This window comes from Typopeltis vanoorti, chromosome 15 (genome assembly GCF_054136105.1).
Source record: "Typopeltis vanoorti isolate ZY-2024b chromosome 15, IOZ_Tvanoo_1.0, whole genome shotgun sequence".
NCBI classification, from domain to species: Eukaryota; Metazoa; Arthropoda; class Arachnida; order Uropygi; family Thelyphonidae; genus Typopeltis; species Typopeltis vanoorti.
In genome coordinates, this window is record NC_143563.1 from 62,794,109 (window position 1) to 62,819,679 (window position 25,571).

The 25,571-nt window shown below is 35.9% G+C and overlaps 1 protein-coding gene across 3 annotated transcripts in view; it reads right to left on the bottom strand.

Annotated features, from left to right (window-relative positions):
- Nucleotides 1-25,571, bottom strand: part of LOC150098808 (sphingomyelin phosphodiesterase-like) — a 127,146-nt gene that overhangs the window by 74,945 nt on the left and 26,630 nt on the right. For all 3 annotated transcript variants that reach the window (XM_090405718.1, XM_090405716.1, XM_090405717.1), the window contains exon 3: nucleotides 7,041-7,229. In XM_090405718.1, coding sequence (XP_090261844.1) covers nucleotides 7,041-7,229 — 189 coding nt within the window. The remainder of the gene's footprint in view (nucleotides 1-7,040; nucleotides 7,230-25,571) is intronic.

Sequence of the window (25,571 nt, forward strand, 5' to 3'; positions counted from 1 at the left end):
AACAAATGAACTGTTCCTCTTAGATCCTTCCCTATGTCATAAATACGTTAATACTTAGTCACACTTAGGTCAATCTCACTTTAAACAAATGCAGGCTCAGCAAAAAATAACAATATTAAGCACACAATATATCACTTTAAATTCTGCTAAGTTTTCTCTCACATATAACTGAACAAGACAATTCAATTGTTAGCTAAATGCCTATAGTCCTTATGTATTATTACAAACAATAACTTTAAACAAATCTCCATCACAAATTTTGTCTCTAGTAAAACAAAGTAATAGAAAGATCTTACTTTGAATCAGTTGTCTGGTTATCTCTGAATGATTCTTGAAATCACTTTCTTCTATTACCTTCTGATCTTAGCAACGCGTACGGGTACCTTCTCCAGGATTTGTGGGATTTCCTCTTACTATTTGTGAACGTTAAGAACTTGGTGACATGAAATACGGTCCCTCCTTTCTTCTAAAAACAACTCGAATTAGTTGTCTTGCACTTCTGGGGAATGTAGGGCTCCAATCTTGAAACAGGGTGGCTTTCCTGAACCTGGATCCAAAACAGAAACGAAGACAAACTTATTTTGCCACACACACACATCTAAATCTTCCTCTGCTGCTGCGTGGCCTTCCACCTTAAGACGACTGGCAAAATCCAGTTGCGACTATGTAGCCATTGACCTTCATTGCCGTAACTCCGTAGCCATAACCTCTGTAATTCCACGTCTCCTCGACTGCGATCTTGTTCCTCTCCGTGACCCTCATAACCTTGCAAAAACGACGCCTCTGTCGGCGTAGCAACCCCTTTTTATCTGGCTCCATTGACCTTGGGTTCTGCTATGTATTAATCCCCTAGGTATTACGTGGTTCTGCACCTGCCACCTTTTTCGGTCATTACATTAAGGTGGGTAACCCCAGTACATATTTGACCTTCATGATTGTAACTGCCCTAGGTCATAAGTTAATAAGATAATCGGTCTGAAAATATCTTTGTCTAGAATGTTCTTGTGACACAAATTAATCCACATTTAACTTTCTTTGTTCTTTTACAAAACTTTTGGCGGTTACATTATTCAGTAATTCACAAAATTTTATTTCCATATTACTAAACTATACAAATTTTGCGAATTAATCACAAGTATATTAACTGGAATTTCGTTTGATAGTAAAATCAGTATATAAGGTATTTTTATATAAAATTCCTTCTATACACGATTTTACACAACTGCTTTCAATCATGAGAATGTTCTTAAAGGGAAAGATATGACAGTACTGGGAGTCATGGCTTGGGAAGGCATTATGCTTAATGGATGTACTGAACTACAAGTGCTGGAAAAAGAATTATGACTGGTGAACAATATTGCAATAAAGTTCTTCAATGTCATGTTAGATTGTTCCATGGTGCTCTAGGTGAAGAATTCATTTTTATAGAACAATGCCATACCGCATTGTACAAAAGCAGTGGAAATACTTCTGGAGACCAAGGATGTTAACTGAGTCAAGTGACCAGCACGTTCCCCGATCTTATTTCCATATTACTAAACTATACAAATTTTGCGAATTAATCACAAGTATATTAACTGGAATTTCGTTTGATAGTAAAATCAGTATATAAGGTATTTTTATATAAAATTCCTTCTATACACGATTTTACACAACTGCTTTCAATCATGAGAATGTTCTTAAAGGGAAAGATATGACAGTACTGGGAGTCATGGCTTGGGAAGGCATTATGCTTAATGGATGTACTGAACTACAAGTGCTGGAAAAAGAATTATGACTGGTGAACAATATTGCAATAAAGTTCTTCAATGTCATGTTAGATTGTTCCATGGTGCTCTAGGTGAAGAATTCATTTTTATAGAACAATGCCATACCGCATTGTACAAAAGCAGTGGAAATACTTCTGGAGACCAAGGATGTTAACTGAGTCAAGTGACCAGCACGTTCCCCGATCTACCCCCCCCCCCCCAATAGAACACGTTTGGGATGCAATAAGGAGACACACTGCTGCTCAAAATTCCCCTCCAGAAAACAAACAAAACCTTATCCTTGCTCTGAAGAATGAGTGGACCAGTTTGCCTCAATGGTGCTAAGCATGGTATGACATTGTGAGAGCTACATTGCAGTTCAGGGTGGACATATTCCAGACTAAAATGTCTCTCCGCATAGTTTTCTGTAAGTACTGTACATTAATTCATCAATTATTTCCTTTGGAAATTTGTAACTTTTGCCAAAAATGTATTGCAATTTGTACGAAATTTATAACACAATTTTTGTGTAATATAATTTATTAGTATGCTGGCAATAAATTTATGTCCACATTTGGCTGTAGTCATGAAAAATGAATGCAGGTAAAAATGTAGTTTGTCCTTTAGCTTTTGGACAGCAGTGTAGCTATGTTACTAAAAGAAAGGATAATAAACATTCATTATTATTTTATAGAAACAGTAAAACAATATTTCCATATTCAGTATAAAATAACGATTGATACTTATCATCCTTTCTTTTAATAATTCTCACTGAGAAGTTGAAGCTGTTCAAGCTCTCCATTTCACTATATAAATATGTAAACATATCTTGGCTATGTGGAGGTCTCCTCTCAGTTATACAGCTTTGACCCTTAAGCACCCCACATTTCCAAGATATGTTTACATATTTATATAGTGAAACGAGAAGGTGAGGATTGGATATTAGGTCAGAAGCCCTGGTCGGTTCTCTGCATTCCTTTAAAGGAATGCAGAGAACCGACCAGGGCTTCTGACCTAATATCCAATCCTCACCTTCTCGTGGTGCTCCCTGTTGGGTATCTACTTGGATACTGAATGAAAGAGGATGGGCTGGCAATTTGGGACTTAGCCAACCAAATTGTACTCTTATTGGTTAAACCAAAATAAAAAATGATGGTACAACATGACAAAATTTCATGCCGGCTGGGGCGTCGCCCAGTTAAACAAGGCCCCCATTGTTTTCGCCAGGGAACCAGGGCGAACAGCGAAAAGTCAGCTACTGGAACAAATCTGAAAATACACCCCAACTCAACATCACCAGAGTTAAAGATCAGTACTATCAACATAAGAAGCCTGAATGGCAAAGAAATGGAGCTAGCTGAGGAATTAGATAAGTACCAGATCGACTTAACAGGGGTGACTGAAACAAAAAAGACAAAAATTGGGGAGATCTTTCTGAGCAATAAATACAAAATGTTATATTCAGGCAATGACAATCTAGGAAAAGAAGGAGTAGCCATAGTATTCAACACAAAATACGAGGCTAATCTTCTTGAATGGCAGGCAGTCTCAAGTAGAGTAATGTGGGCAAATATGAGAATAGGGAACTGGACAATGAGACTTATTTGTGCCTATGGTCCCACAGAAGGTTCTACTAAGGTAGAAGTGGAGGAATTTTTTGATGCTTTAGAAAAAGCAACTAACACAATGAAAAAGGAAAACTTGGTCCTTGTTGGGGATCTAAATAGCAGAGTAGGAAATGATTGTGAGACATACAAAAATATTTCGGGAAAATTTAGAGAAAAGAGCGAAGCTAATAATAATGGCAAATATCTGTTGGATTTCTGCTCAGGACATGGACTGGTTATTGCTAACACCGTGTTCCAACATAAAAATGTGCACAACTTCACATGGAGAGAAGAGGCAAGGAATAAGAAAAGTCTCATTGACTATGTTATTGTTGATAGTGATGTTTTCTCAATGGCCAGGACACCATTCCAGCATGTACAGAGGATTTGAATTTGGAAGTGATCACTATTTAGTCTTGAGTAGGATAAAATTGAATTTCATATTGAAAAGAATAACATGTAAGAAAGCTTTAAAGTGAATAAAAGTTGAGCAGCTCTCAGATGTGAACTGTAGACTAAAATACACAAAGATTACTGAAGAAAAAATGAAAGAGTTTGAGAACAGGAATCAAACCTTGGAGATTCAGTGGCAAGCCTTGAAGAAATCCCTGATTGATTCAGCTAGAGAGGCATGTGGTGAAGTGGTGTGCAAGGATAGAAAAATTAGAACTCCATGGTGGACACAGGAAGTTAAACAGGCAGTGAAGGAAAAGAAGAAAGCATATCAAAAGTTCCTGGCAAATAAGTCAGCTTGTACTCTTAGAGAATACAGAGACAAATGCAAGAATGCTAAACACTGTGTAAAACTAGCTAAACCAAAGTCATGGGAGGACTTTGGCAAGTATATAGAAAATAAATATCAAGAAGGTGGCAAAATATTCTGGAGGTTATTGAAGAAGCTTAGGAATGGAGGAAAGAGTGCTGTAAAAGGAGTTAGAGATGATAAAGGTGACATGAAAACGGAAGAAAAAGATATCCTTGAAGTATGGAGTAATTACTTTGAAAAACTGCTAAATGAAACAAGCAGTGATGATAGCATAGTGGTAAAAAACACTCAACAGGCATGCAGTCAGGAATACATATCCATACTTGAAGTAGAAAAAGCCATCAAAGGCTTAAAATGTGGAAAGGCAGCAGGAGTAGATGATATTCGACCAGAAATGCTGAAGTATGGTGGTATAAAAGTCTTACAGTGGCTGCACTGCATAGTTCAGAAAGACTGGACAGAGGGACGAATTCCCGATGATTGGAGTAGAGCTCTCATAGTACCCATATATAAAACGGGAAATAAAACTGAATGTGAGAATTACAGAGGTATTTCCCTACTAAGTGTTCCTGGCAAGATCAATGCAAGTATACTTGAGAAACGATTGAGAAGAATTGCGGAAGAAAAGCTGGGTGAAGAACAAGCTGGATTCCGGCCAAATAGAGGCTGTCAGGATCAGATCTTCACTTTACGACAAATGGTGGAGAAATCATGGGCATATAACAAAGATCTCTATTTGAGTTTTGTCGATTTGGAAAAGGCATATGACAAGGTGCCAAGAGAGAAGCTATTCAATACACTACAGTTATATGGTGTCAAAGGTGGCATTATATCAAGCAATACTTAGTCTTTATTTGAGTTGTAAGTCAGCAGTTAGAATTGAAGGAAGTACAGGAAGGTGGTTTAATGTTAAATCTGGTGTGAGACAAGGATCTACATTATCCCCTCTGTTATTCATTATCTATATGGATCACATTATGAAGGAAAGTGGTATTAAACATGATATAAGAATTGGAGATGTTAATGTCAGCTCTTTGCTTTATGCGGATGATGTTATACTTCTAAATAAATCCCCTACAAGTCTGCAAGATTCTCTGACTAAATTGAATAACTGTTGTAATAGATATGGTATGAAGGTCAGCAATAAAAAGACAAAGACAATGAAAATAGGCAGAATCATTGAAAATGTCAACCGTGTTGTGAACGGAGAACCTGTGGAACAAGTAAAACATTTCAACTACTTAGGCACGATTTTTAGTGAAGATGGTAAATTAAATATAGAAATAGACAACAGAATCAGCAAAGTTGGTATGGTGGGAAGTCAACTGAATAAATTCATAAGGAATAAGAGAGAAATTAGTCAGAACACTAAATTAGCTGTATACAAGACAGTGTTCAAACCAGTTTTAACTTATGGATCTGAGAGATGGGTCAGAAGTAAAACACTTGACCAAAGACTAGAGACCACAGATATGAGAGTCCTGAGAAAGATTATAGGCATGAACAGATGGCTTCAATGGCAATATCATATTAAAAATGAGGATATTAGGAAAGAACTTGACATTGTCAGCATCCAAGAATGCATTAGCAGTAGCTAATCTCAGGTGGTATGGTCACTTAAACAGAATGGGTGAGGAAAGATTAGCAAAACAAGTGTTCTCTGCCAGGTTGGCAGGAAAACGACCCAGAGGAAGACCAAGATATAGGTGGATTGATACGGTACAAAGTGCCTTAGACGATAGAAATATAAGATCTGATAATGTTGGAGTCTTGACAAGTAACAGACTGATTTGGAGGAAAATTGTAGATAGGGAGTTAGTAATGATGTAATTTTTTCATGTGGTACTATCATATCCTGTACATCCCTTGAGGGTACATGGCAGGAATTTGATGATGATGATGATGTTGATGATGATGATAATAATCATCATCATCATCAACGGCATGTACCCTTAGGAAGGGGGGGGGTACATGATATTTTGAGTCTTACATGAAAATTTACATCAATGCTAACTTTCTATTGACAATTTTCTTCCAAATTAATTTCTTATCTGTCAGGACATTAATATTGTGAGATCTTATCTTTTAGTGTTCTTAAACTGTGTTCTGCAATAATGTGTGATTCCATGAAAATTTGCAGGGTTTCTCCAGAGCATACAGACATTTATAACTTGTATTACACGTAGTTTCTGAAAAAATCCTTCAGTGAATGGGGAAAATAACTATCTAGCAAAACTGTGTATTTGGAAAGGTCTCTATTGTTGGAGGGGAGGGGTCATCAGTTATTATGATGCAGTGAATGCATTAATACTGCTGCAATTACTTATTCAATTTATTTATGAACACAAGCAAACTGCTTAAGTTAGATTTCTTTTTTCAAACAACAGAAGTTAGTGGAACTGCTATTAAACTGCTGAAGAGCATACACCATCGACAAGTGATTTAAGTATGAATGTAATTACTGCAGCTGAAAGTGTCAAGAAACACACATCTGAGATTGATTGAAACATGAAAGTTTTATCTTCTCAAATAAAGATTAATATCAGTGAAAATCTACTCTAGATCTAAAAATAATTCAATTACAATCTGCCATAGCATTTGGATTCATGTATAAAAACATGAATGACCATAATGTATTGTCTGTTGAGAGGTCTTGTCTAATACTATTATGATTCCATCAAAACTAAAAAGGATTTGGAAACAAAATACCAGCGACATCAGAACGTGTCAATTTATTTTCTTTAAAGAAAAGAGGACAACTAAAAATCTCAGAAAGCACTAATAGTGTCCACCTTCGGGTAATGAAAATGAGTACTATTAAAGTATCATTTTTGATACTACTTTGCATTAAAAATACAATAACACTAATGCATTAAAACAATTTATGTTTAACAGATACTAGAAAGAAATTTATTTTACCTTGAACAATTCAATGACTCCACTGCACACACGCTTCGTTTCAATACGGAACAATTTGCAAATAAAGTAAGCTGCTTTACCAATTTCAGACTGACCCCCTCCCTTCTTGACGATGTACTTAAGGACCGAGGCAGCAAATTTACATGAAATGCATATCATTTTAGATGGCATTTTGACTTTAAACTTCATCTATAAGAAGAAGATGAAAACTATGCTAAATATTTCTAATAATTCAAGAGTTCATCAATATCACTGAGTATTCTATTAATTTGTTTAATGAAAAAATATACAAAAACAATATTAAAACATATTTATGCAATCTCTTACCTGTATTTTTTTGGTCCAAAAGAGACAAAAGTATTGCAAATGACCACTCATGAACTTTCAAATAATAGTGATCTCTTATATGTGTCGCAAATGTCTCATTTTCATTAGCAGATAATAGGCACAGCACTTGGATATAATCCACTGGTTTAAAGATTAAAGGGGTGTACAGGACACTATGATAGCACTGCATGATTGCTAACATTGTTACTAACTTTGTATTGGCAATTTTTCTCCAAATTAGTTTGTTATATGTCAGGACTCCAACAATGTCACATCTTATATTTTGTTCTTCCAAGGTATTTCTGACTGCATCCATCTGCACAAGTCTTGAATCTCCTCTGGGTCTTAATTATGGCATCAAACACCTGGTTTGCTAACCTTTCATCTATTTAAATGATAATACAATCAGAGATTAGCTCCGCTCTCAAATTAATGATGACAATCTCAAGTTATTATTATCCACCTTCCATGGAGTCAGCAGGCTCATCACGAGAAGTTCATCATATGTCAGGACTCCAACAATGTCACATCTTATATTTTGTTCTTCCAAGGTATTTCTGACTGCATCCATCTGCACAAATCTTGAATCTCCTCTGGGTCTTAATTATGGCATCAAACACCTGGTTTGCTAACCTTTCATCTATTTAAATGATAATACAATCAGAGATTAGCTCCGCTCTCAAATTAATGATGACAATCTCAAGTTATTATTATCCACCTTCCATGGAGTCAGCAGGCTCATCACGAGAAGTTCATCAGATTCTTCCAATGTCATCTTTTACTCTTTTAATAATCTCCTCTGTATTAATCTGATAAAATCCAAAAGCCAAAACTCCAGAGTCCTGATATTGCCTTAGTCACTTGTCTCTGGACCTTCTCCAATGTTTACATATTACAATGACTAAGTGACCAAATCTGAGCACAACAATTCAAGTGTGATCTGATAATGCTTTATAAAGTAGCACAACTACCTTCTTATGTCAGTGTACTCCTTATCATAGTGATAATGCAATGTGCAGTTTCATCCTAATACGATTCTGTCAATGATGAAATCTGCTAACTTCACTCCCTTAATTTTTCTCAGAACTCTTATAATTGTGGTCTCCAGCCTTTGATCAACTGCTTTATTTCTAATCCAACTCTCAGATCCATAAGTTAAAAATGGTTTGAACACTATCTTGTATATTGCTGCTTTTGTATTTTGGCTAATTTTTCTATTTCACATATATATATATTTTTTTTCAGTTGGCTCCCAAACATACCAATTTTGGTTATAGTAGTCCCTCCTTATCCACGAGAGATATGTTCCAAGAACCCAGTGGATACCTGAAACCACAACATGTTTTTTCCTACACATACATATCTATGATAAAGTTTAATTTATTAATTAGGTACAATAAGAGATTAACAACAATAACTAATAATAAAACAGAACAATATACTGCAATAAAAGTTATGTGAATAAGAACAAAATCTTAGCACACGATTTTTTTTCTTTCCTTATGAAGTCTAGAACTTTCACCTTTTCACTTAAAAGAAACATTTTACGGCTTCTCTTTGCAATATATGAATTGCCAGCATCACTACTCTTGTGCTTTGGGACCATTATTAAATAAAACAAGGGTTTTATTTAATAATGGTGGGTAGTGTATACAGTACAGCGTGAATATGCTAGACAAAGGGATGATTTATGTCCAGGGCGGGACGACACACGAGATTTCATCTTGCTACACAATTTAAAACTTATGAATTGTTTATTTCTGGAATTTTCCATTTAATAATTTTGAATTGGAGTTGACTGCAGGTAACTGAAACCATGGAACGCGAATTCACGGATAAGGGAGACTATGGTACTATTGTCTATTTCTATATTTAATTTGCCATCTTCACTAAAGACTGCCTAAAACACAGATGTTTAACTTGTTCTAAAAGTTTCCCCATTCAGGATACAGCTAATGTTTCAATGTTCCTTCTTAATTTCATGGGATGTTCATTTTATTGCAGATTTACCGGCCAAATTTATTGTAGCAGTTATTCGATTAGTTATTCAATTCAATTTTGAAAGTTTATTTTTCACTTGGTTAGAGTATAATAAATTTAGTTTAATCCTTTATCCAAGTGTGAGCAAACAAAGTTTGTGCCTGAAAGTATCTTCAGGACTGGGGTAAGGTGGTACAACACCAGGCAACTCGTTGCAAAGGTGGAGCAAGCTACCAACACTCATTCTCAGTATCTCCTATAATGCAAAACACATCTCCTTGCGGATATGTCTAATGTTATGCATTAAGGGAAGGGCCACTACCCAGACTAGTTTCGACCTTCATTGAGGTCTCTTCAGTGGGAGCCAGGTCCAAGTTGAAATACCAGGCAGAAGCATTAGCAGGTCATCTCTACCTATAGGAGTTGCAAAATGGTGTGCCACCCTTTTTTAATAAATTACTCTGGATTTAGAGAAAGATGTTGAAAGTTTATTTTTCACTTGGTTAGAGTATAATAAATTTAGTTTAATCCTTTATCCAAGTGTGAGCAAACAAAGTTTGTGCCTGAAAGTATCTTCAGGACTGGGGTAAGGTGGTACAACACCACCTTTTGCATTATAGGAGATACTGAGACAGGAGTGTTGGTAGCTTGCTCCATCTTTGCAACGAGTTGCCCTGGTGTTGTACCACCTTACCCCAGTCCTGAAGATACTTTCAGGCACAAACTTTGTTTGCTCACACTTGGATAAAGGATTAAACTCAATTCAATTTATTCATCTGAATAAATTAAAGTGCTGAGATTAACATTTTGAATTTTTGAAAACAGGTCTAATGTTACTTTCCTTCATAATATGATTCTTACAGATGAATAGTTATAATGCGCATTCTTGTCTCATACCTGATTTTACATCAAACCAACTTCCTTCAATTCTAAGTGCTGACTTACAACTCGAATATAGAATATACAAGGTATGGCTATTAAATAATGAGACTGGTTGCAAAAATGTGGTTTATTATTATAACTATCAACATATTCCCTTTCTCTATCTATACACCGCTGCATACGAATTTTCTATTGTTGGAAGCAGAGCTGCAAGTCATCAGGTGTTATCTGCTTCAGTAGCACTGCCGTTTTCTCCTTTATCTCATCCACTGACTGAAAATGGGTGCCTTTCAATGCAGATTTCAACTTTGGAAGAAGGTAAAAGTTGCATGAAGCTAAGTCTGGCAAGTAAGCTAGGTGGTCCAACACTGGGATCTTCTTATCAGCCAGATACTGCTTTACAGACAGTGCACTATGAGCTGGAGTGTTGTCCTGATGGAGAATTGAAAAAAAAAAAAAAAAAAAAAAAAAAAAAAAAAAAAAAACCCCGACTTGTTCTTCCTCACTTGTTCTCTCAGCTTGGCCAGAACTTCAAGGTAATAATGTGTTGGTTAACTGTCTGACCCTCTGGTACCCATTCATTGATATATGTATATATATATAAAAAACGATCAGCACTGCCTTCAGTTTTGACTTGCTAATTCTTGCTTTTTTCATTCTCAGTGACGTGGGATTCTTCCAGTGCATTGGTGGTCTCTTTGTTTCTGGATCGTACTAGAAGATCCACGTCTCATCACATGTGATGATCTTCTCCTGCAAGTTCGGCTCTGCTGTCAGCCATTCCATGATATCAGTGCAAATTTGTTTTCATTATTCTGGCAAAGCGACTTCACATGTGTTTCTTTTATAACTGCCTACAGACTAACTATGAGCGACAGCGAACAATGCTTATTTGAACTGCTTCTAGAACCTTCAAGGTCATTCACAGCACAAGCGCATCCCACTGCTATGAGTACACAATTCACAGTGCACCTTGTCTTGTTATATAATAGCTGCACCTCGTATATATTACTTAATATATATTTACACCATATAACTATAGTGTTCTGAACAGTTTTTCCTCTTGCCACCTTGTTATATGCCTTTTCCAGATCCCTATTATATTTCCATGATTTTTTAACTATTTGTCTTAAAGTAAAGATTGGACCAAGACAACCCCCTCTATTTGGCTTGAATCCAGCTTGTTCTCCAAGCTTTCCTTTGACAATTTTTCTTAGCCATTTCTTGAATATTATTATTATTATTTTGGTAACCTCCATGGAATCAGACTCATCATGGCCCACTCAAAACACCATGTCTATCATAATGAACTTTGAAGTTATTCACACTACTTGCATTCACAATGCACCCCACTCACCAACAACACTCAATGCAAAAAATCTACTCCTCGCCCCCTTCTTCATATCATTATGCGGCTTCCAGGGATGGCATCTCATTCTTCGAATTTTAACATCCACTCGTTTTACAATTCCTTCTGTATTAATCTAATAAAATTCCCAAATAACTTGAAGGTCTATCATATCTCCTCTTTTCCTCCTATCCACCAACCTCTGCAATCCACATTCCCTCAAATGCTCTTCATAACCAACACTCCAGAGTCCCTGATATCACTTTGGTTATTCATCTTTGGATAAATAACACCATGCATTTATTAATATTAAAACTGCAACCCCACTCATTTGACCAAGCTGAGTCTATTATTCAAATCTTCCTGTAGAGAATTAACATCAGTACTACTCCTGATAATATACTGGTATAAATCTTACCAGGAACACTCAATAGGGATATTCCTCTGTAATAATTCTCACATTCAGTTTTATTTCCCTTTTTATAGATGGGTACTATAAGAACTCTACTCCAATCATCTGGAATTCGATCAGCTGACCAGGCTTTCTGAATTATGCAGTGAAAGTAATGTCTTGTACTTTTCTAGTGTCTCTTTGTAAAAGTCTTATAGCTCCATATTTGAGTTTCTAACTGGATATCATCTACTTCAACTGCCTTTAAACATTTCAAGTTTTTGATAACTTTTTCTACCTGAATATTGATATGTACTCCTGATTGTATTTCTCTTAAATATTTTCTGTCACTGTACTGGCACTACCTGTTTCATTTAACAATCTATCAATGTAATTAATACAGACATATCTTATTCCCGACTTTTTATGTCACTCCCTCCCACTTTTTTTATTCGATTCTTTTTACAGTACTTTCCTCCATTTCTAAACTTTTCAATTGCAACTAGAACATTTTGCCATTATCCAGATATTTTATCTTCTACATTCTTACCAAAGTCTTCCCATGACAGAGCTTGCTTTGATGCATTTTTCACTGTATTCTTTTTCTCTCTCTCTAGCATATGCCAACTTATTTGCTAGGAAGTTTTGAGCTTTTTTTGTTTTAATTTTAAGAGTTCATCAAAAGAAGGAAGCATGATGTTTTCTTCTTTTCTTTGATCATGTCTTTAACCTCCTAGATTCACCATGGACTTTTAATTTTTCTATTGTTGAAGACAACTTCTCTGACTGAATCAATCAATGTTTTCTTCAGGAGGCACCACAGTCTCAAGGTGTAATACTTGTTTTCAAGGCCTTTCGTTTTTGATTGAATAACATTTGTATATCTGAGTATAGTTCAGATGAAAAGCTTTGAAAGTTGCTCAACTTTGATTATTTTTAAAAACTTCATCACAGATACACACATCTTTCTTTTAATATGATATTCAATTTCATTCTGCTCAAAACTAAATGGTGATTACTCCCCATTTCAAATTAACTGTATACTCATGTCCTGAAAGAGCATGAAAATATCACTATCAAAATAACATAACGAATGAGACTTTTGTGTTTCCTTGCCATGCAAATTTGTGCACATTTTTATGTTGGAACATGATGACAGTAATGATTAGTCCATGCTCTGAAAAGAAATTTAGTAGGTATTTTCCATTATTATTAGCACTGCACTTTTCTCCAAAACATTTCTATATATCCCATATCCATTTCCTCCTCTGCTAAGTTTAAATCTCTAACAAGGACCAATCTACCTTTTCTATTTATGTCAGATGCCTTCTCTGATGACTCAAAAAAGTTCTCTGCTTCCTTCTTTCTTAGTAGAACCTTCTGTTGGACCATAAGCAAAAATATGACTGAATGTTCAATCCCCCCCCCTTTTTTTTCATTTGCTCACGTCACTATTTGCTACTACCCACTATTCAAGAAAATTATTCTCGTGATTAGTATTGAGGATACTTGTCTTGAATGGCATGTAATATCGAGTGATATGGACAAATGTCAAAATTGGGAAATGGCAACTTATTTGACAAATAAGACTTATTTGTGCCTACAGTCTCCCATTATTACTCTACTATCATACAACTGTTTTTAAGTGCATTTAGAATATAACTACTTCTTATGTTGCTTAAGGTCATTCAGTCAATTTATCAGAGGTCTGACATCAAGATCTGCTTGAGCAAACTGCCATTCTATGGATTATCTCAAGTCTTTATGGCTTTCTCTGCGTATACTTCACAATACATGAGGGCCAAGGTTCTATTTTATCATTTGGATTTTGGAGTAGACATACTATCTACTCAGCCCCAGCTAGCAGCTGTAAATAAAAAATTTATCTAACAGGAGATGGAAAAGAAATTCAATGCAGGTTTATAAGTTAGCTTAGGGAATACATAAGATGGATGGGAGGAGTTAAACCTGTACTAGAGGACATAATACAAAGATGTTGATGAAAAGACTTAGAGCAAATATACAGTTTTTTTTTTATTGCTTGCAACGAGTTACAGAAGTAGAAAATTCATATAAATTAAAAAAAAGAAAAGAAAAAAGAATTAGATATGGCTAGAAGGTAGGTTAACTAAAAATTCATGTATAATATGGGATGGACTTGTCAAGAACATTCTAATGTCTTGAAGGAAAAAAAAGTGCCTTTGCATATAAAAGAACCTTGGTCTTCATGCTAATTTAGTTTACAGATTACTGCATTACAATAAGTGCTGAACTGCACACAGAATGCTGAAGAAATGTATAAAAAGCCCATTTTTGCTTACAGCATGATGCTCCACTACTATAGCACTGCATTACCACCAGTTCTTTCCTTCTCCTCTACCATTCTAGAAAATTGCTCGACCTATATAAATGGCCACACAAAAATCAGGCATGCCCAGTGCAGTATTTGCAGTGTTGTCACATGTGAAATGGAATAGCAAACCTGTAGCTTTACATTTTTTTAAATCATATGCTATTTACCTTTTATTTTAAAATAAGAAAATGAAGATTAATTATAATGAACATAATGATAGTGGTGCAAATACCTTGGACTCTTCAGTTAAGAATTTACAACATGTTGATAACTGCCCCCATTTTCAGTATATATAGTAAACTATGCACTGATAAACACAGAGATCATGTCTGTTAATTCAGGTCAATATGGTCCCTATCCAAATCATATTTGGCATTGACTAAGAAATAATTTAAAAACTGAAAACTATCAAAATCGTCATGTGGTGAGCAGATATTCATGGTCAAGTATCACCGAAGAGAAAGCTACTGATATCCTGGAATGAGGGGAAATAGGCTAAATCTGTCTAATCAAGAATGGTGTTAGACCAGGGATGGCCGACTTTTTATGTTCCATGGACCATTTTTTTTTTTACATATCAGTTCAGATGTGCCATACAACTCTTGTACTCTTAAAAACTCTCTATAGAAATATGTTAATAAAGACATGGTATATTTACTTGTATTTACTAGAATCTACTTGTAGATTTTCTAGGCAGGATTTTACTTTCTCAAATATGTCTGATCCTCTTGTTTTTCCATGAAGCGATTCAAGACCAATAAGTTCATCAAAAACATTAAAATATAATCAATTCCTCTTACAAAAATACTTAATTGAGTTACATCACGTGAATAAGTCAGCAGATTCATCCAAATCTAAGGAAAATAAAGTACGAGAATGGACAAGGTCATTCTGTTGCTCAGATCATATCTTTTATTATGTGAGAAAGTGTTTTCACAAACAATCCACAATGGTTTTCCTGGTAGATTCTATAAATAAGAACAAATTTTCTCACTGTTCATTGAATTCACACTTACTGTTATCTTCTGTTTTTCCTTTGCTATGTTATGGGGTAACTGAATGTAAAAACAAGACTTAATTTTAGAAAAAGTACAAAACTGCAAATGTTCACAAAGGACAAACAAAACACAACTCCATAGCGCACAAGTATCAATTGTGCGCTAAGCAGGATTTTACTTTCTCAAATATGTCTGATCCTCTTATTTTTCCATGAAGCAATTCAGGACCAATAAGTTCTTCAAAAATGTTAAAATATACTGACTGCGATGCACCGTCGACTGTTAACATGTGGTGCCCCAGGAACAAACAAGTGAATGTGAAAAAGATGCGTATGAAACAAAATCTCTAAAAATAATTTAGTTTTAGCTTTGTTTCTACAAATCAGTTTTTGGTTAATACTTTTTGCATAAAATAGGCTTACTTTTTTTTTTTTATTATTATATCAATGGGTCCAATGCACCACTTTTGGTGCATGTGCCATAGGTTGGCTATCACTGAGCTAGACCAAAGTATAATGAAGTAATGGACTGAAATTATTCTGTTTGGTGAAAAGTGAGAGAACATTTGATAAATCGCAGCAATAAACAGATGATTTGAGGAAGTCTATATCTAAATCTTGTCAACATGCTCCAAAAAATATGATCCATAATGGCAAAGCATGTGCAGATTTGCTTGAAAAGTTATCTAAGTAACTGCACCCAAATGATTAAACTGCGGCCTTGCACGATGTTGTGAAATGACAATAAGTGCCAATGACACTACTGACTATAGGACATTAGGAAAAGATGTCCATTGTTGTACAGTATTTTGTCTGTTCTGAGTCTCTAATAGTTGAAGTTTGGTCTATTTGTGGTCAGTTAAATGATATCCTTGGTATTCTTAAAACTCAAATGTCTGGATATGCTACAAAAGTTCAAGTGATGTAACACTTGAAGGAAACAGTAAAATCCTATGTGCATTGTTTAACATCATTGTAGTAAATGCATGTACTTCAAGAAAACAAAACAGAACTTTCTTTGATTTTTTTGGTGTAATTCAGACTCTTCGTGCCTTCATGGAAGGAAGGTCCTGTGTGATATGCAGCAATGTACAAGATTTCACATGGAAGGGAGCCTGCTGAAGACACCATCAAATGCAAGGGTATGCTGAGTAGAAGCAATGGCTGCTGTAAAAACAGAAGTATTTTGTCATTTTATGCTTTACAAGAGATTAAAGCAACTTAACCTCAAGGGTTCACTTTAGTGAGTACGGGCATGGCAAACCCGAGGTACCTGATGCTGGACCATCTTTTACTTCATGTAATATACATCTGTTATATTATCTGTAGACTGGTCCCTCCTCTTCCTTCCTTGCTTCTTTCTTCTCTTCTTGCTCCTTACCCCCCAATGCTATTAGAGTATTCGAGGGCTAGGGGTGAATCTTTCCTATTTTGCTGTGTTATTTCATCTTATGCACTATTGTGAGGCACCAACCCGTCTGGCCAGCATGGTGCTATAAGGCCAAATATCTCCTTATGAATGAATGAATAAAATAGGAAAATTACATACTGGCTCGTCTGTCGCCCAGCATAAAAAGGGATGCATCCTGGACTTAGGCAGAGGGTCTAGGTCAAAAAATATGCTACAGTCTACACTAGCTACAATGAGTCCACCTACAGTGCACAATGATAGAAGGATATTAGTAGGAACATATAACTGAAGATCTCTATGGGATGATGATAGATTAGAAGAACTGATGAAGGAATTGGAACATATAAAATGGGACGTTGTGGGCCTTTCAGAGATAAGAAGGAAAGAAGAAACTCGCATGCGATTAAAAGATGGACATCTACTCTACCACTGTGAATGTGACAGAAACTCAACCGGTGGTGTAGGATTCCTAATAAATAAAACAATCAAGGACAATGTTCTGTTTGTAAATAAAATAACATCAAGAATAGCTGAACTAAGTCTCTTCATAAATAAAAGATACCAACTGAAAATTATACAAGTATATGCCCCAACTATGGACCATCCAGATGAAGAGATAGAAGATTTCTATGAAACATTTGAATCCGCATTCAGTGATTCTAAAGAATTCTACATAATTATAATGGGTGATTTTAATGCCAAAATTGGAAGCAGAGATGACCATCTGAACTCCACTGGTAAATTTGGATTTGGACAGAGGAATGAAAGAGGAGAAAGACTTATTGAATTTGCAGAAGAAAATAACCCTTTATTATGAACAGCTTTTTCAAGAAGAAAATCGACTTGGAGAAGCCCAAATGTACAAACTTGCAATGAAATAGAGACTTCATCCTCTCCAACAGAAGATATATAATATATAATAATGAAGTGCTTAATAGATTTAACACAGGAAGTGACCACAGACTAGTCAGGGCAAAGGTATGGATCAACAAAAAATGGGAATGGAATAAGCTCATTAGAAAAAAATCCAATTTAGTGAATCTACAAAACCTCTACCACAATAAAAGCTGTTATGGAGAATCACTCAAAAAATGAACTAAAAAAGTTAAACACAGCTACTACCATCGATGATGCTAATGAAATATTAACAAAATCTATCTTGAATTGTGCACTAGAAATAGGAGGTGTAAAAAGGCACCAAGGGGAGGAAAAACTATGACAGGAAACCTTAGATCTGATTAAGAAAAGAAGAGATATGAAAAGAGATTTGAATGACGCCAATAAAATAGAATATACGGAAATTTGTAAAACTATGCGTAAAAGGATGAAACATGAACTTAGATCGTATAATACTAGGAAAATTAAAGAAACAATAGAAAACAATAGTAATACAAAGGTCCAAAGACGAATATTATCAGTTGGAACAAAGGAAATAGCTGCTGTAAGAGGAAAAAATGGTGAACTGAAAAATAGAGATGCAATAATCAAAAGAATTCAGGAATTTTATACTGAACTCTATGAAGACAAAGACTGGGACATCAAAGAATTATTATTATTATTATTACGGGTATCTCCATGGAGTCAGTAGACTCATCGCGGGAGACCCAAACTAGCAAAACAATATCTGTCATATCTCTTCTTGAATTCATTTACAGATGAAGAGCTCACAACAAAGTCAGGCAATGAATTCCACTCATTCACCACCCTCCAGGCAAAAAACCTTGTTCTGACACCTTTGTTAACCACACTCTTCTTTAATTTCCAGAGATGACCTCTTGTTCTTCCATCACTATCACACAGCTGAAACATTTCCCCTGCATCAATCCTATAAAAACCTTTTAGTAATTTGAATGTTTCTATCATATCCCCTCTTCTTCGCCTATCAACCAACCTCTGCAATCCACAAGCTCTCAATCTATCAATGTAGGGAGCATTTTTTATATCACTCACCAACTTGGTCACTCTTCTCTGAACCCTCTCCACAGCCTCCTCATCTCCAAGGAATCCAGGTGACCAGACCTGAGCACAGTAATCCAAATGTGGAAGTATCAATGCTTTATAAAGGGGAATAATAACCTCCTTATCTCTGGATGTCAGTGTGTTCCTCAACAACCAAGTAATCCTATGTGCAATCTTGGACACCTTAGCAATGTGTCCTCTGAACTTCATCTCCCTATCTACCAATACCCCTAAGTCCCTAGCCTCATCAATCTCTTGGAGTACCTTTCCATTGATGTAGTACACAGCTGGTAATCTTTTAATCCCAAAATGCATGACTTTACACTTTTCCACATTGAACTGACATCCATTTTCTTTTGCCCATTTTACCAGCTTATTTAAATCCTCCTGCAAACTTTCAACATCAGCTTGATTTTTTATTGCACTACACAACTTTGCATCATCAGCAAACAACTGAATATCTCCCTTTAAGCCGTTTCCTATATCATTTATATACAAATTAAACAACATTGGCCCAAGCACAGAGCCCTGAGGCACACCACTAGTCACCTGCCTCATTCTGGACTCGGCTCCTCCATACACCACCTTATGGTATCTCTCCCTGAGCCATTCTCCTATCCATATCACCAATTTAATATCCATTCCCATCTGCTCCAATTTGCGTAACAGTGTTCTATGGGGTATCCTGTCAAAAGCCTTAGCAAAATCCAGAAGTACCACTGTGTAGCCAGTTCCTTTGTCCAACTCTGATGTTATTCTATTATGAATAGTTAATAGATTGCTAAGGCAGGATCTACCTTTAACAAAACCATGTTGGCCTCTATAGAGTATCATATCCTGATCCACCCATTCTTGAATTTTGTCTTTAACCAACTTTTCCAATACTTTTACCACTACTCCTGAGATGGTGATTGGTCTGTAATTCAATACCGCAGTTTTAGAGCCACCCTTATGCAAAGGAACCACTTTGCCTAACTTCCACTCCCTAGGGACCATACCAGAGTTCAAACTTAAATTAAATATCCAGGTAAGAGGGGTTGACAATTCATTTGCACATTCACGCAACACCCGAGCTGATATTCCATCTAAGCCTACCGCAGTGTTTGCATTTAAGTTTTGCAATATATTTAATACTTCTGATTCTTTAGCTTCAATTCTCACATTAGGTATTGCTATAGGTATAGAGATATCCTCACTTGGGTGATAGACTTTTGAGAAGTGATCACTCAGTAACTCGACTATTACATCTGATTTTGTCACCTCAATACCATCAGCACCCACTAAGGTTATCCTTCCGAAGTCATTCTTCCTCTTACTTGCCACATAGCGGAAGAACTCTTTGGGATTACCTTTGATCTCTTTGGCTAAGGTCTTCTCATAATCTGATTTAGCTTTTCTTACTATGCTGGTAACCTTCCTAGCTTGAGCCTTGTACTGCTCATGGGTGTTCTGATCGCCCTTCTCCTTGTAAATTCTCCATAACATTTTCTTTTTTTGCAGTTCAAGCTTGATACTACTGCTCATCCATCTAATGCCTGCCTTGTTTGACCTCCTGACCATGGGGACACAATCTGATATTGCTTTCCTCAGATACCCGCTGATTTTATCCCAAGCACTGCTAACATCTTTCCCTTGCAATATGTTCTGCCATGGGATGGCTGCAAGCTCACTCCGAAGCTTGTTATAATTGCCTAACCTGTAGTTCTTTACATACCCCTTCTTAATAGAAAAATCCACAGATTTTGCAACCTCCCAAGTCAATACCACATGATCGCTTTCACCAACTGGAGGTAACGAGGACACCTTACATATGCATATAACCTCTGAACCAATAACCAGGTCCAACACTCTCACACCACGTGTCCCTTCAGTTACGTGCTGTTTCAAGTAATTATCTCGTAGAAGATGTATGAACTCCATTTCCTTTTTGCTACGTGATATTTCCTCCTTCCAATTGATATCACCATAATTAAAATCCCCCATAATAATCACTAAGCCTTCACTCATTGCACTAAGTTGCTGATGCATGAATTCAATATCTCCCCCCGTACTCCCTGGCCTATAGCAGCATCCAACTGTATATTTGGTTGCGTTGGTCACTATTTCGCACCAGACTGCCTCAAATGAACTCTCATTTACATGTCTATCATCATGATATACTACTTTCTTTGGCTGCAACACATCAGCTATCATCAACAGTACTCCTCCTCCTGTTCTATCTTCTCTATCCTCCCTGAAAATACTGTACCCATCACATTCAATTCCAGTGACCACATCTTCTGCTGACAGCCAAGTTTCACTAATGCCTACAACTTTTGGTGAAATTTCACTGACTAATGCCAAAAATTCTTCTCTTTTATTTTGAATGCTTCTAGCATTGGTATACAAAAATTGCAGATTCCCTCTAGATCTTGTACCGGCTTTAGAACTGATATATAAGTCACTAACTACCGTAGTCCTATGCCGATTTTTATCCCCTCTCTTCTGCAATTTATTCTGCCTATAAGGATCAAGAAATACACAATCAGTGCTAAAGTTTCTCTCTCTTACACTCAGCCTTTTCAATATTAGTTTCCCTGCCCATCTATGGATTACTCGAGTGAGGAAGAACATGATGCTCCTGAGATCTTACAAGGCGAAGTGGAAATGGCACTGCAGGAAATGAAGAATAGAAAGGTCCCAGGAGAAGATGGAATTATGGTAGGCTTCCTCCCAGTTTTAAGAAGTCTACCATAATTCCATCTTCTCCTAGGACCTTTCTATTCAGACAAACTGATGATTTTCAGAAAAAAATGAGTTACTCATCAAACAGTTGAGTCAACTCTTCAATAAATGTCTAAAACAGAGAAAAATTCTGAAAAATTGGAACAATTCACTTCTAATATTAATTTTTAAAAAAGGGCAATAAGGAAGAAATTAAAAACTACAGATCTATAAGCCTACTCCCCACCATATATAAAGTTTTCACAAAAATTATAAATAATAGAATAAAATCTAAACTAGAGGGAATGCAATCCCGTGAGCAAGCTGGATTTAGATAGAATTACAATACTTTGGACCATATTCACACATTAAGACAGCTCATTGAAAAATCAATTGAATACAATAAACCCTTATGTCTTGCCTATATAGACTATGAAAAAGCATTTGATTCAGTTAAAACATCTGCAACACTAAAAGCACTTGAAACCCAGGGAACTGAGAAACCATATATTGAAACACTAAAACATATTTACAATAATGCAACTTCTGTAATTAAATTATATAAAAACAGTGAAAAGTTCCCAATACAAAAAGGTATCCAGCAAGGCGACACCATATCTCCCAAATTATTTACAGCTGCACTAGAGGAAGTCTTTAGAAGCCTTGATTGGGAAACAAAAGGAATAAACATAAATGGAGAAAGGCTGCATCATCTGAAATTTGCAGATGATATTGTCCTAATAGCAGATAATCTTGAAGATCTGGAAGAAAGGCTAAATCAGCTAAATTAAGTCTCCAGAGAAATTGGATTAAAAATAAATAGAGAAAAAACAAAAATAATGATGAATAAATACATAAACCATAGAACTATCAAAGTTTTAAACCATGAAATAGAACAAGTTACTTCATATGTATATTTGTGCCAATTGTTATCCTTTGAGGAGTGCCAAAGAAAAGAAATTAAACGAAGAATTCACCTTGGATGGATGGCTTATGGGAAAATGAGACATATTAAAAAGTGACATTCCTATGAGTCTAAAAAGGAAAGCTTTCGACCAGTGCATACTTCCTGTCCTAACATATGGAGGAGAAACACGGACTTTAACAGAAGCCCTAAACAAAAATCTGAGAACAACACAACATCGCATGGAAAGAAGTATGCTAAAAATAACATTAAGAGATAGGAAGACAAATATCTGGATAAGATCTCAAACAGGTGTCATGGATATTGTAAAATATATTAAACAGGCTAAGTGGAGATGCTGGCCATATTGCCAGATGCAGTGACGGAAGATGGACTAGAAAAACACCAGAGTGGAGACCAATGGATGGAGCAAGACAAAGAGGAAGACCGAGAAAAAGGTGGAGAGATGAACTGAAACAAATTGCAGGAGTGAGATGGATGGGAGAGGCAGAAAACTGAGTGATTTGAAAAATCATGGGGGAGACCTTCGTCCAGCAGTGGACAGAACCAGAAGGGTGAAGAAGAAAGCAACTTGCACTGATGATGCTAACATAAAAGCCAGTGACTATCTCTGAAACTTGGTTCTTTTTTGTCCTTCACAAAATGCACTCTATTCTCCAGATGGCAGCACTCAACAACAATTATTGCAATGGTGGGAGTACGGAGCTTGCATAACTCATCTACAGTGAGAAGTGGCCCTGGATATTTTCAATAATAATGAAAATGCATGTGGAGAATGATATATCAATTCTCCCAGTTATCAGAATCCTGAGACAACTTGAAAAAGATCTATGTTTTACCTCTCAAATAGGATTTTTAGATTCCTCAAGGTGGAATGTGGAGTACTATCAGAGAGTGGCTTGATTGGCTAAAGGAACTTACTTGGTTTCCATGTTCCAGACCTTTACAAATCTATTCATTACAGTTTTATCTATTGCAAGCTGTTTAGGTGAAAGTACCTTTTCAAAACCAGCATATGTAAAAAAAAAAAAAAAAAACGGAGGTACAATGTCTAAACACTATCTAACATTAGTGATTTTGTAAAATAAAGAATTGAGTTTGCTGGTTACCCTTTAACCACCTTACCGGCCATTATGGATCAAATACGCATCCTCATATGCTTCGTATCCATCATGTATTTCAATGTAATATCAATGGTATTACGATTTTAATATGCACTTCGCATCCATGTTTACTTGGACGTATATATACGTCCTGGCCGGTAGCATGGTTAAACTTACACCAAATTAGTTCACTTTCTAGAATAGAAAATAAAGATAATGGGAGTTAACCATTTCATTGTATATGCCGTTATTAGTGCAGCAAAAAGTTTCTAATTTGTGTCTCGTTTTTTAAGTTTTACTCTCTTAATAGATTAATAAAATTAATGTATTAACAGAGTAAATAGAAATTACTCTCTGATTAATAAAAATAACATTCTTAATGACTGAGTGTTCAATATATGTATGCCTTGAAAAATATCAAATTCCCTTGGTGCACAACACCTTAATGATATGTGGGGCACATGCTTCTATGTATAATAATTGTATATGTGAGTGAATGAAGTATTGGGAAAAGCAAGCAAGTATACAAAGCTAACATACAGGTTTGGTGGTGAATCTCGTATAATGGACATCATTTTGGTCACAGTAATAGTTACTTAGTCTAGATTCCTTTTTTCTTTAGTTATTTGTCTCTGCAAGATTGTCTTTTTTTTCTCTCCCATTGCATATTAAAGTTAATAACTTTTAATATTAGTTATAGCTATTGTAAAAGGCATAAATGAGAATTTGGAATTCAAGGACCTACTTTATCCATTAACAAAATACCTATCATACATATCTCTATAAACCTATTCACTGTTGGGATGCTGACAACCACCTCTGGCAATTATTCCACTCATTCACCACTTCTCCAAGTAAAGAACCTAGTCCACACACCCTTACTAACCAAATTCTTAGACAACTTCCTAGTGTGATTTCTTGTATTTCCCCTACTCCTCACGTATTTTAAAATTTCTTCTGTATCAATCTTATAGAATCCCTTTAGTAACTTATAAATTTCTATCGTATCTCCCCTCCTCTGCCTATCAGCTAAACTCTGCAACCCACACACCCTCAATCTTCATAGGAAACATTCCAGACTTGTCACCAGCTTGGTCGCTCATCTCTGAATCCTCTCTACCACCTCTCAATCTCCAAGAAACACAGGTGACCAAATATGTACACAGTAGTCAACATGTGGCTGAATTATAGCCTTATAAAGAGATATAATAACCTACTCATCTTTACTTGTCAGTGTGTTCTTTAGCATCCAAGTAATCCTCTGAGCTATTTTGCCAACTCTTGCAATATGTCCTCTGAATTTCAAATCTCTATCCATCACCTTCAGATCTCTTGTCTTATCAATTTCCTATAAACTAGTACCATCAATATGCTACAAAGTGTGTAATCTTTTCATCCCAAGGTGCAATACCTTACATTTTGCAACAATGAACTGTCCTTTACCCACGCTGTCAATTCATTTAAGTAATCCTGTAAGATATCTACATCACCTTTATCAACTATTGCCATTCCTACTTTTGTATCATCAACAAACAACCGAATATCCCCCTCCAAATCTTCTGCTATATCATTAATGTACAAATTAAAGAGTAATGGTCGTAGTACAGAGCCCTGGGGAACTCCACTATATGTGTGGAGTTCATCTATCAATATGCCCTTCTCCCCTCATCCATGCCACCAGCTTCATATCCATTCCCATTTGCTCCAACTTATGTAACAGTTTTCCATCTGGTATTCTGTCAAATACCTTTGCAAAATCCAGCAGTATCATGGTATGACCATTTCCTTTATCCAATTCTGCTGTCACCTTATTATAAAATATGAATAAATTACTGAGGCAGGACCTACTTTTGCAAAGCCATGCTGCCTACTATAGAGTATCATATTCATATCCACACATTCCTGAAATTTACTTTAACCAACTTTTCCAATATTTTAAGTACCACTTCAGAGATACTAATTGGTCTGTGATTTGATACTTCTGTCCTGGAGCTACCTTTATGTAATACTTTGTTCCACAAAGCCTTTTGAGGCTTTGTGTGAGACTGTAAAACAAGTGTTTGAAAGAAAGATGGCAAAAAAGATAAGGAGAAAGAAGAAACAAATATGTGGTTGATGCAGTGAAGACAATGTTTCCCAAACTATGAGGTAT